A 12,766-nucleotide genomic window follows, 5' to 3' on the forward strand; every position below is an offset into this window, starting at 1 on the left:
GGTTGACTTCTTCATGCTCCCAAGTTGCTGCCAGCTACCCCAGCAACCCCTGGTGTACCTGCTGCAACTATAACAAGTGTGTATTCACTGTTTCAGTTGGTCACTTTACAGATGATTTAGCTATGTCAGCAAGAAAATTCCTTTCACTAGTGTATGCTGCATCTTCAGCTGAAGGTGATACTGGCATACGTGTGTTCTGCAATCAATTTTGTTCACTACAAACAAGAGGCTATATGCACATATGGTACATATGTACCAAATACAAAACACAGTTACAAATACAAAACTTGCCATTGACTAGTGATCAACATACATTCAGCACGATGATCTGTCTTTCATCTTTGTTCTGTCCGATTTGATTCATTTGGACTTTTCAGACCTCACCCTCCTTGAAACAGCAGCTAGGACAAAATAGAACAGAGCTGTAGCATACGTGTCTGCTTGAGTAGCAGTTGTCAGCTTTATGCTGGCACGGGTGGCTGGGCAGTTGTGAATATCCGATTAATGTCACAATACCCATTACGCTACAAAAGCAGAGGCTGGCATCTGTTTTGTCCAGTGCTACACCAACTTTGCTATTTTGTTTAAACTGAATGGGATATAGTAACAGCATTTCATGCTGGAATAATAACGGATGTAGTTTATGAAAATAATCAGTCTTCAGTATTTCAAGAGCTTACAAACAAAACATGTAAATGCATTGCAAATTATGCTGTATGATTCTTATATATGAAGTTAAATATGATCTTTTAAAGTTCAAAATGAAGCACCCTCAAGTTTGGGTTTTTTTGAAGAGAAAGATACTGGGGCCTTCATAAAGTGGAAAGTGATTTTAAAATATTCATAGTCCTTGGAAAAGATTAGAGACAGGGAAAGTGATACTAACATTTTAATCTGATATATATTAAGACAGATTGGCCTCCATTCAAGAAAGTATTCTAGTCTACAAAAATATTAACTATGTTCAATTATGCGTATGGAAGCTTTGGAGTTGGATCTTAATTATAAGAATAGTTAAATTTTGTTCTTACTCTTAAAACTGAAGCAGTTGCTGCAGGCAACTTAATTCCTCTCTGTTCAGTGAATTTGAGGAGTTAGAGTTTGTTCTTACACAGATTTAGATACACCATTTTTATTCTTTTTATTTTCTACTGAATTATCAGTCAGTGTCCAGCCTATCAATCTAGGTGCAAAACCTGTGTGTCTGATTGTTTTTGCCAAAGACATTCTTCCAACCATGTTGTTGGATTCTCTCTTCCTTTTGTTTTTCTGGTCAAAGTGAGGGCCTCATCTAATTTACCACAGCAGTTGCTCTTATATTGAATGATATCATACAGCACTATATACATTAACTTTGTTAAGATTTTTTTTAAAAGCTTTATGATATCTACCATAAGTATAACATTTTTTCAGGTTTTTCCTCTTCCCTCTGCTTGCCTCACGTCTTCATACGTGCTTTTAACTGCATAATCAGAAGTAACCAAATCCCTTTTCTAACTACAACGTTACTTCAATTTAGAGAGCAACAATATGTATGATGTGGGCTGAAAACCCAATCGAAATTAATCAGCTTTCTAGAAGAAGTTCTGTGTTGAATATTGCACTTTTATGAAAAAGAGTACTGGTGTGATGTTAGCAACCTGCTGAAGTGTAAATTCTTTCTCCCTGTTCAGAGTAATTTGTGCGTGGTATTAGTCAGAATACAACGTCCCTGATGGACGTGTTGTAAGAATATAGAGGATGTTACTCTTTAGACAAAAACAGTATTATGTTTGGGTTCCTTTAGGGTTGCTAAATTCCTGGAATTTCATCTGAGTTCCCTCAAACGATCCCTAAAAGTGAAGGATTATGTTTTCAAAAGTGAATCTAAATCTACATTTACCCATTCCTCCAATACAAAAACAATGATGATAAATCTGAGTGATATGTGAGAAAACAGTGCTCACAGAAAGTGTTACATAGCATTGAAATGTGCTTGAGTATTGCTTCTGGTGAGAATACCCCTGTTCTCTTAAGCAGTCTTACCTGTAAGTACCAGCAGATATAATCGTCTAGGTTGGAAGGGACCTTTGTGATCATTGAGTCCAACCATTAACCTAACACTGCCAAAACCACCACTAAACCATTCCCTTAAGCACCAGCACCATGTCTACCTGTCTTTTAAATACCTCCAGAGGTACCAGTTCTTCAAACAAAAAACCAAACACAACACTGTATTTTTGTGACAGGGTGAAGCCCAGCTGCCTCTGTTGGGCTTCACAATCAATTTTGATTTGATTCTAATTTGATATCCTTGTTTAAGGTAAAACAGAACCAATTTTCTGTTCAGTCATTTCACTTTTTAGCTAAAGTAAATCCTCTTCTAACTAACTGAACTCTCTGAAATTAACAGCATGTTGTGGAGACACTGTTTGTTCTCAGAATGATAAGACTTGATTATTTGTAAATTATGCCAAAGAATGGTATGCAGAGAGGCTCTTGCTTATACTTACTGCTATCGCAGCCAAGATCAGCTAACGTTGTGTGCCATGTTGGAGGGTTGGAAGTGGCAGAGTGTAAAGGGTCACACCTGTGGGGAGGAGCAGACACGGCAGGTGACCCAAAACTGACTAACGGGGTATTCCATTCCATCTGCATCATGCTCAGTATAAAAGCTGAGGGATCAAAGGGTCAGGTCTCTTTCTTCAATGATCGTTATCTGAGGAGGACTCTGTTCATCTGCTTTGATCCCAATCTGTGCGTTCCTGAATCCAGATGTGGCATCCAGTTCACATCCATCGCTGAGTCCAGTCTGGGACTTTCCCGGTGCCTGCCAGTGATGTGACTGTCATCCTGGGAGCTTGATACAGTTTTGTATCTATTTCATTATTTTCTTTTTATTTTATTAAAGCAGTTCAGTTTTTGGAGCCTCTCTCCTCTCCTTGGAAACAGAGGTGAGGGAGAGCACCTGCCGTTGGTCTCTGTGGCCAGTCCCACCACAGCTGCTCGCCCCTCTCCTCTCACACCGGCGTGTTGGTTGCGCCACTGCAGAAACCCGAGGGAAAGACCAGCCCTCCGACAAGAGGCCGATCATCAGAACTGTGCTGGACCACAAGGCCGAGACTGGGCAATGAAGAGCCATTTGCTCTGGAAACAAAAGCTAACCGACAGGTGAGGAATTCACTTTATGCCTCTCTGTAGAGCAGGCCGCTTGTGCGTTAGACCGCGGCGACATGCCAGGCCGCCAGCGCGGCGGCCCCGCGCTGGAACGTACGGCTGGGGCCAGACCTCGGCAGCCGGGCGTGTCAGAAACCCAAAGGCCTCGTATTTCCTGTCACGACATTTACACGACGCGATTAAACAAACCCCTCGACGGCGCGAAGCCCCCGAGCACGGCCAGACGGGCCCCGTCCCGCCGCTGCTCCGCTCCGCCCCGGCCCGTCCCGCCGCTGCCCGGCGGGGGCCTCGCCTGCGGCCTGGCTCCTCCCCTCTTCCTCAGGAGCCGGGAAAGCCCCGCAACCAGCCCCTCTTCCTGCCCCCCTTCCCCGGTCTCTCTTTCTCATTCCCGGTGGGATGGAAGTCCCCGGTAATCCTCCTCCCCGGTAGCAAGCGGCGGGGCGAGTCCGGTGCAAAATGCTGGGCATGTATGTGCCGGATAGGTTTGCTCTGAAGTCGTCAAAAGTGCAGGACGGGATGGGGCTCTACACGGCCCGCAGAGTCAAAAAGGTGGGTGATGGCCGGGCGAGCGGGCTAACGGCCTGGCCCGGCCCGGCGGGGAGCGGCTGCCACGTCTCACAGGAGAGTGGGGCGGCCTCTCCGCCCCTCTCCGGCGGCCGGCCGCGCTCCGACTTCACCTCAGCCCCGCTTTGTCGGCGCTGCCTCCGCTTCCGTCCGCCCGGGCTCTCTCTCCTCAGGGGAGGCACCTCCCGCCCCCTCCCACCGGTAAAAGGGAGCCTGCCGGGGCGGGGAAGGAGCGCGGGGCCGGGCCGCTGGCTAGCCCGGCGGGGTCGCTGGAGGATTTTCTCTGTGGTGTTTTTTGTTTGTTTGTTTGTTTGTTTTGTTTTGGGGTTTTTGTTTGTTTTTTGTTTCCCCCGCTTTTGTTTTTAAACTTGGTTTATGTTTCTGGCACTGTTCTGAGGGTAGAGCGTCTCCGGACGGGGCTGCCGCCTGGGTTATGGCCTGGCCTCGGACGGCCATGCCCCTCGGGGGTACCCGCCCGCTCCTGCCGCCTCCCTCCTCTCAGAGCTCGGTGGGGTGGGTGGTTCAGTTCCTCATTTCGGGATGATAAAGCTAGGCCTGTGGAAGATGGGATTCAGCTGAACTGCAGGTCTCACATACCCCAACCAGGACACCTGGCAATTGAATTGAAAGTTTCTTGATTATCTGAAACCCCAATTATAACTATCCAGGTGCCTTGTTAGAACAAAGGCATACCTGAAGTTATGAACCCTGTGTTAGCATACACTTCTATGTATTCTGTATGTTTTGCTTTCTGTCTTTCTCCTGGTTTTGGCTCTGAGCAGGCTGGGAGGGCTGCCTGATTTTTCAGTGGATTCATCAACAAGGCTTAGACACCATGAGGTAGGGGTCTCTCAGTTTTAAGGTGTCCCTGAGTGTTAATGGAGGGGGGAAGGAGAACAGTTTTAAACCACTTGATGTAAATTTCTTCCACTGAGGTTCTGAACTTCCATTTGAAAACTTTGGGAGTTCACACAGCAAGGAAGGTTGTACACTACTAGCATGTATTAATCCCTGGATTATGAAACCGAGCGAGGGCTAGAGTGAAGCTCATGGAAATCATCATCTGTATGCCAATATTAATTCTGAATGTCAGTTCAGGGTCTGACCCCCCCTTTCTTTACACTGTTGTCAATTGAACCATTAGAACAGCATGCTAGGAAAAAGAGAGTGTTTTCTTGCCTGAATTACTACACATTGCTTTTGAACTCTCTTTATACAGGCAAAGTATATTCTGACAGAGCTCAGCCTGTGCAGCTCTGCCATTGTGAGTGCATCATACAAGACATCCTAGCAAAACTGAAATGTTGCAAGTGTGACATATATATATCTATGGAATGCAGAAGGTAAAAGCAGAGGCAGTTGTAGTAAGATCTATTTGTATTAGCAGTGTCTGGTGACAGTGTTTGTGACAGGCTTGTCCTTTAGCAGTGAATCCTCTGTGCTGGTAGCATAGACAATTGTGGTATGCAAAGCCCTGACTAGAAGTATGTGTCTGACAGGCGGGCTTTGCTCTTTGACAGACTGAAGAACCAGCTCTTGAGTCGCTCTGTGGGCAGTGGTTGAAACAGGTATTACTAAAAAGGGTTGGAGACCTAAGCACCATGTGTCACCGCGGCTGTTCAGGGAAGAGTGGGTGTGTAAATAACACGGATGATATGTTGGATATAGCCGGACTGTGTGTTGCTTTTTTCTATGGAAAGAAATATCATACCTGAAGTGCTCTCAATGTCCTCCTGTCCAGTAATGAGGTATCAGTACTACACTTCATGGCTGTGATACAGAGTAGCTAAGAGCTGTTAAAGCATTCCTTGGGGTTTTGGGTTTGGGAAGAGGTTTTGCATATGACACTTAATTGTGAAGCAAGATCTATGTTGCTGAGTAGGAAACACTGCACAATTCTCTTGTATTGCTATCACACAACTGCGGTTGTCTTAACTGGAAGTCAAACACATTTCAGATGATCTTATAATGAGAAATTTCAGTACCAACTCTCCAAGTGCTAAGTAATCATGAAGCAGACCTCTAAAAATTCTGCTGTTAGCAAAGTTTTTTTGGTAATAACATGTTTTGAACTGCTGTTGTCTGCCATCTGCTTTTGTTCCTTCAGGCATTATGCTGTGTTTTCAAGTTTTTGTCTGTAATCATAAAAGGTGGAAACTTTTTTGTTTTGTTTTGTTACCTTAACAAAACTTGTGATTTGCTTGTAATTTCTTTTCTCCAACATCTGGCCTTTGGTTACAGCATTGGTATCGTAAGGCCCTTGGTGGAATCATCAGACAGCCACTATATTTCTCAGTGTTTTGCTGCATCTGGAAGAAGATTAGTCACTGCTGCTTTCTTGACAGCAACTGTTGAAAATTGCTTTATTAACACTTGAATGGTGTCTCTTTCATATCTTGGATCACTTCTGTGGTTGATTTCAGACTGTGTTGTATGCCTTGCTTTTATTGATCAGAGAGGAAGTTGAAGTCTTGCTATATTTTTGATCAATATGTATTGGCATATGACAGCATGTTTATGAACTGGGACTAATAAATATATATATATATGTATGAAGAAAATGCTCTAAAAGGCTAAATGAATAATTACAATTATCCTCATGGACCTTTGTGTTCCAGGACATCAGGTTTTACTGTCTCTAATTTCTGCTTTTTCTCCAAATTTGAGAAACTGTAGAAAGTGCTTAGAAGTCTGAATTACCTATTGGCCATATTACATTTACTTTACATTTAGAAGTGGACATCCTGCCTTTTGCTTTTGCTATTGTTTTGAGCTTCTAGAACGTCTTAATATTGCAGTAGAGGTTTATTGGTTTGGAGTAGCTAAGATTAAGAATGATGTATGGTGTTTCTTGTTTTGAGTCAGTATGCAGTATTAAGCTGTTGCTGTGCTTCATCCCAGAGGTGATGTGTGCTTCAGTGATGGGTAAAATTAACACTATAGGTGGTTTATAAAGGAGGGATCCTTTGGTTGCAAGGATGAAAGTATTACTGAGGTGAGCATTGTAGCAGCCTCCAAAGTACTTCAGGAACAAATTAATCTCTTTATGTCATCTTAAGAAGTGTTATTCTGCTGCTGAAGTGAGTTTGGGAGACTAGCTTTTTCAGGTTCCTTATTCATTACGCCTTCAAATAATTTCCATATTAAAATGATGGAGTTTTTTCTTTTTCTTTCTATAGACCTAATCTAGATTATAGTCCAATAAATTTATTTTCATCTTGACAATTGGTATGAGTAACGAGAGATTCTGCAGGTGTAATTCTGTAAGCTGTAAGCTCTCTTAGACCTCAGCAGTCGTAGTGAGCTGCTTTCCTTGTTGCACCAAAACTACTTACTGCTTTCAAGTGAATGGGGAAGGCCACTTCAGCCTGGCAGGAGGTGTCTGCTCTAGCGAAGGCCTACCTTATCTTTACTGTAGGACCATACATTTCCAGAGCAGATTTCTTCCACCACCATCTTGACTCTTTCTCCTCCTTAATCTAAGCAAACTGCCTCCCATGTAATACCTACATGGCCTGTATTAGACAGCAGTATGTTTGCTGGGGTGGCACGCAGCATAAGCTGAGAACATTGATGGCTGTACATGTATAACTGTATTGACCTATTTTCACCTTCATTGCTGATGAGATAAAAGAAGAAGGAAATTTCAAGTTGAGTATTAAATCCCAGGATTTGTAAAGTTGGCAGGGGAGGAAGTTTGACCTCAAAAACGAGCAAACAATGAAGGGTGGTCTGGAGATCAGTGAGAAATGAAGGAGGTGAAGCCTCATAGTGCCGGTCTTTGCTATCACTGCCCATATCTGTGTCTCCATTACTGCTTTGGTCTCCAGTTGTCTTCTGCTGTTCTTGTCTTTTTACCTTCTGCTTTGCTGTTCTTTCTAATGAGATCTTCTTTGTGCACATTTAAAAATATCACCCCTCAGTTCTGTTGCCTTGTTATACAATGCCAGTTTTCTTTTCCTTTTTTTGTTACTTCTTCAGGTTTAATTTTAAATACAAGGATTTTATTTTTATTTGGTTGGTTGTTTCCAAGAGGAATGATCCTGAAAGTTTTCCATTCCACTTCTTCCTCTCCACTCTACCTGTAGGCAGCCTGTAAAAACTTGCCAAGAGGGAAAACATGTAGCAGGCTGTTTCTGGGACCCTGGAATGTGCCTGGAGGAAGGGGCATGTGGACGAGATCAGGAATTTTATTAGCCAAAATACTGTTATTTGTAAAGAAACACCAGAGTTGCTTTTTGTTATATAGTTATGATCTCTAATGCTTAAAAGTATATAGAGCTTTTCAATCTGAATACTTCCTAAACATACCATTCTGCATTCCGGTTTGTAGGGCTTGTCACTGCAAATAAGGACAAGGCTGGGGACGACGGTGGAAAGTTAGGCCTGTGTAAGAAGAAAGTCCTATTTAAGTAATTTACCCTGCTGCTAGTGTGACGTCTGTGAAGGAAAAAAGCACCAATACCCAATACTTTTGTAAGAACATATCAATGGATGCTTTCACAGCATGTGTTATGACTAGCAGGTGGTATAGCATTTTAATTTTGTTTATGAAGGCTTGAATTAATTCATAGACACGTGCATACTCCCTACATTTTTAAACGAATCTCTCTGTATGATCAAGACCTCATTTATTCAGTGTTTTGGTTTGTGGCACTTCAAAAAGTAGTGTTGCAAATAATCTTGCAAATAAATCTAATGTAAACTTTGTGCTTGCCAGGTACTTTACGTTTTAGTTGGATGTCTATTGCAAGGTGTTTCCTGAAAATATTATAAGAAATGTAAGAAATTTGAATTGTAAATTTCAGCCTTATTTAAAATAAAGTACTGTTTCCTAAAGGGGAAATAAATGTGTAGAGAAAAGGTATGGGTTTAAGAGCTTCTCCAAGCTATGAAAAGAATGGGAATGAGCTTGAAGTTGAACCCTCAAGGATGTGCACCTTCTTGGCATATAGCAGGATGACAAAGGGAAACTGTCCTTTTCCATTTGCAGCTAAAAATGATACCTCTGCTGGAGTTTAGCAATTTGCTTGCTTTTTTTCTTTTTTCACTGATACTTTTTCTCTTATAATTATTCCTTAGGGTGAAAAATTTGGCCCCTTTGCAGGGGAGAAGCGAATGCCGCAGGAACTGGATGAGAACACGGACTGCAGGCTCATGTGGGAAGTGAGTATCTAGAGTGACATCATCACACCTAGCAGAAAGTGCTCTCAGAATTAAGTTTAGACTGTAACAAATTCTTTTTTTAAATTTTCTTTTTTCCCTAGCTTAAAGATACTGTAGTGAGATTTTGTACTTATTGATCCTTGTAAAATATGGTTTTTTTGGGCGGAGGGGGATTGACTTCTCTAAAATGATATTTTTCACACCTCATTGGTTAGAAACTATCAAGTCAAGCAAAACACAAAAATATAACAGCATTGTGAGAAATTATTGAAAAATAGGAAAATGAAAAAAAAAAAAGGATTAAAATAATTTGAATAAAGGAAGATGAATGTAAGTTACTGAGATACTGATATATGCTGATCAGCAGGTGTCAGCTTATAGCTTCCTCCAACTGTAATATAAAACATTTCCTTCTGTGGCACTTGTGCTGGGGCTTGGCAGTTGTGTAAGTGAAGTTTTTAAATTTTAGCAACTTTGTAATGCAATGTGTAGTTGTGAGATCTTTAGTGAAATAAAAGCCTGGTGCTGTGGGCAGATGAAGGCATAATGAGTTTCCAGGCTTCTCTTAACTTTTTCATATATACTAGGCAGCAACAGCAGTTTATACACTAGATCTTGTAATTAGGTCCTAGTTCCTGTCATAACTGTGTTTGCCTATAGCAAAAATCTGTCTGAGTTTACCAGTTGAGAAGATTACACTAACTGATAAATACTTGCAATAACAGCATTTCCAACTTGTTATAAACACCTGCTTTTGGTGCTTCTGTTCTGTCTTTGTAAACCTTCTTTTCTGCTGTAGTTCTTTGAGCAGAATTCCTTTCCTTTTTTTATTTTTTCCACCCCCCCCGACAAACAGTTTCTATTGAATGCTATTTAGTCCTGTTTTACACTGAGAAGTAAACTAATTTCCCACTAGTGGGACTAATTTTCCACTTTTTCACCTTCCAATGGCTAGAGATGGAAGGTTGTCTTATTTTTATGTTCTATTACACTGTACAAAAAAACCCCTTATGCTTGAAATCTAGCTTAAAGCACTATCTGTGCATTTATTACAAAAAAAAAATGCTTGTTTGAAAAAAAACTCTAGCATTAACATCGCTGAGCGGCTTACAAAGAGAGGTAGTATTGATACAGTCTTAACAGAACTATAAATAGATTCTACACACTAGAACAATGAGTGAGAGAATGTTAAAAGCCCATCGTATTAAACCCAAATGCAGTATAAGTACAGTGGGTGGCAAAACATTCCTAGCTGAGTGTTAACTCAAGTCTGTGAATCCCTGTGCCTTTATTTTCCCCCTTCCTTTTTTTTTTTTTTTTTTTTACTTTTTTAATCTAGGGGTGTGCCCAAAATATCCTTTCCCAGAGAGGTGGTGTGGACAATTTGTTCATTTGTTCCCCTCTGTCCTTTGGTTATATACTCAGAGCAACTGGTTTCATCTACTTTGTTCACAGCTGAAAAAAAAACAATACAATGTGCTTTTATTACAAATGTTTGCTGAATATGCTGCATGTTAACGTGTCCTGGCTCACTTGCCTTTTCATGGTGTTTCTGCAGGTTATTTTAAATCAATAAAATACTGGAGCTAGAACAAGGGTTTCAGAAGGGGTGGTGGGTGGATTACAGCAATGAGAAGGTCTTTAAGTTTGTTGGAAAGCCATATGATTTTCCAGATGCCTCGTTGCTGATGATTAAACAAGACTTGTCTGTTTCTGTAAGACAGAAAATAAAAGGCAAATACATGTATTTACTGATGACACTAATATGACCTCATCGACAGCAAATAAGAAAATTAGTTTTTTATGAGCTGTTCTAAAACCATTTCATAATATCTTATTGTAACCTAGTTTTGAGACCCTTGAAAAGATTCCTGCATACCAAGTTTTATGACTTCCTGAATGTTTGAACCCAAGTTGTTCATGTTTACTGAAGTTGATCTGAACGTGAGCTTTCTAATATAATTTAAATCATCCTGAGAGTAGTCTTAAGTTGAAAATCGAGACCAGGAATGCAGAAAGTAAAAAGTTGAATCGTCCAAGTAGATGGTTATTCCAGAGACTGTGGGAGGCAGTCACAGCAACTTGCCAAGTTTGTGTGTAGTCAGCTGTACCAAAGATATTAAAAATAATTAATTTGAAGACTATTGGATGAAGGCACACTAAAGTCTGACCTCACAGTCTGATGGAAGTCAAAAAATGCCTTTTCAGAGAGGACACCTTTGAAAGAAGGCTAAATAGTAGAGGCTTTTTGTAAGTCGAGTAAAAATGAACATTAGTGGAACATTTCTTTTCTTGGTATGTGATGCCTGGGAGCAGAGCTTCAATTTTGTGGAATAGTTTTCTGTGAGGAAGTTTACCACATGCATTGCTAGTTGTGTGGAGTCGTGGTCTATGATGTGGTCTGTTTTGATCAAGCTCTTCCTTTTTCTTCGAGACCAGCATTGTGAGTTAGCTTTTTTAAGACATCATGTTGAGCCAGAATTGTACACGTTCTGTTTTCTTTTGGTCTTTGAGAAAACATGGAACCCAAAAAATGTATTTGGTCCAGTGATTTTGTTAAAGTAAGTTCTGAGGATGTTAGAGTTTGTGTTTGAATTAAATATAGCACAATGCCATTAGTCTGCCTGTAACTTGCAAAGTTTTGAAGAATTGAAAGGCTTACACTTGCTCATTCAACAGATTCCAGAGGACTGGGTGGGGAAGCATCCTTGATCTTGCTGTTATCCTTGTAAAGAGCTACATGCTAAATGTTTTATTTACAAGTAACGTGAAAGGGGAAAAAACCCAGCCTGTGGTAACTGTATAGTTAGTAATAATAAAAAACCGAGAAAATGTCCAAATGGCTTTGTGCTTTTTCTTGGTTGCTTTCTGTCAAGAAACCACCCTCCTGTTATCCTCCAGCCCCCATATCATTATCTCTGAGACTGAATTGCATGTTGTGCTAATTAAGTACGCAGCTAGTTGCTGGTGACGAATTGAGAATTTTGTTCTTATTCTTAGCATCCCACTAACACCTCAATTAAATACTGCTTCATTGGCCTGTATTAGTATACTTTGCATAGCAATTTTAAATTATGTGTATATACTGGAAGAGCAGTGCTTTAAGGCAAGAACAGAATAATCTTTAGGTATTGAAGTTCACAGAAGTTCCCTTCCTCAAGGGAAGATATCTGTTCATTTTCTTTTCTTTATTTTGCCTAACCAAGAAAATGGCATTCGTTTCACTACTACTGGATTGTGGCAAGCATATATATTTTTGGTGATGACTTTGGCAAATGTTAAAACGGGGAGGGCTGGAAAAACAGTCCTTCTTCAAATACTCTGACATACCATGAAGAAATGTCGGTCAGGATTGGATGGCATATAATATGCTGTGTAATGCTGAATGTTACATATTTCAGGTTTGGTTTCTGTCTATCTGCCAAGATTATGTTGTCTTTGTTGTTAAGTTAAAACCAAGAAGAACAGAAACATGCTGGAAATCAATCTTTCAATGGAAGCTAATGTTAATTTTTATTTAAATAAGAAAATTAAATGAACTTAACATTTCTACTACTTGACTCTCATCACTTTGGCAGTGACAGTTGTTTTTGGTTGAATAAGCCTGCCTGAAAACTAGTGAAGGCAACAGAAAATCTGTTATTGGCTACAACCACCTTTGGATCAGAGCTTTAATGTTTGGGATTGAGGTAGGAGAAGTCAAGCATGTTAAGCTAATGATGGTGTGTGGGGTGTGTGGTTTTTTTTTTCTTTTTTTTTCTTTTTTTCTCTTTGATATCTTGCCTTTCAAATGTGGTTCTGGCATAGGAAGGCTTTTACGTACAAGGCATTAAGTCAAATTATGTCCTGAGTTTCATGATAAAATAACTTTTAATTTGAA

At 40.6% G+C, this 12,766-nt stretch overlaps 1 protein-coding gene across 4 annotated transcripts in view; it reads left to right on the forward strand.

Annotated features, from left to right (window-relative positions):
• The first annotated feature begins 3,612 nt into the window (after positions 1-3,612).
• PRDM5 (PR/SET domain 5) overlaps positions 3,613-12,766 on the forward strand; it is an 84,197-nt gene continuing 75,043 nt past the window's right edge. For all 4 annotated transcript variants that reach the window (XM_074154676.1, XM_074154677.1, XM_074154678.1 and 1 more), the window contains exons 1-2: positions 3,613-3,705; positions 8,803-8,886. In XM_074154676.1, coding sequence (XP_074010777.1) covers positions 3,613-3,705; positions 8,803-8,886 — 177 coding nt within the window. The remainder of the gene's footprint in view (positions 3,706-8,802; positions 8,887-12,766) is intronic.

Source organism: Numenius arquata, chromosome 10, assembly GCF_964106895.1.
Source record: "Numenius arquata chromosome 10, bNumArq3.hap1.1, whole genome shotgun sequence".
Taxonomy (NCBI): domain Eukaryota; kingdom Metazoa; phylum Chordata; class Aves; order Charadriiformes; family Scolopacidae; genus Numenius; species Numenius arquata.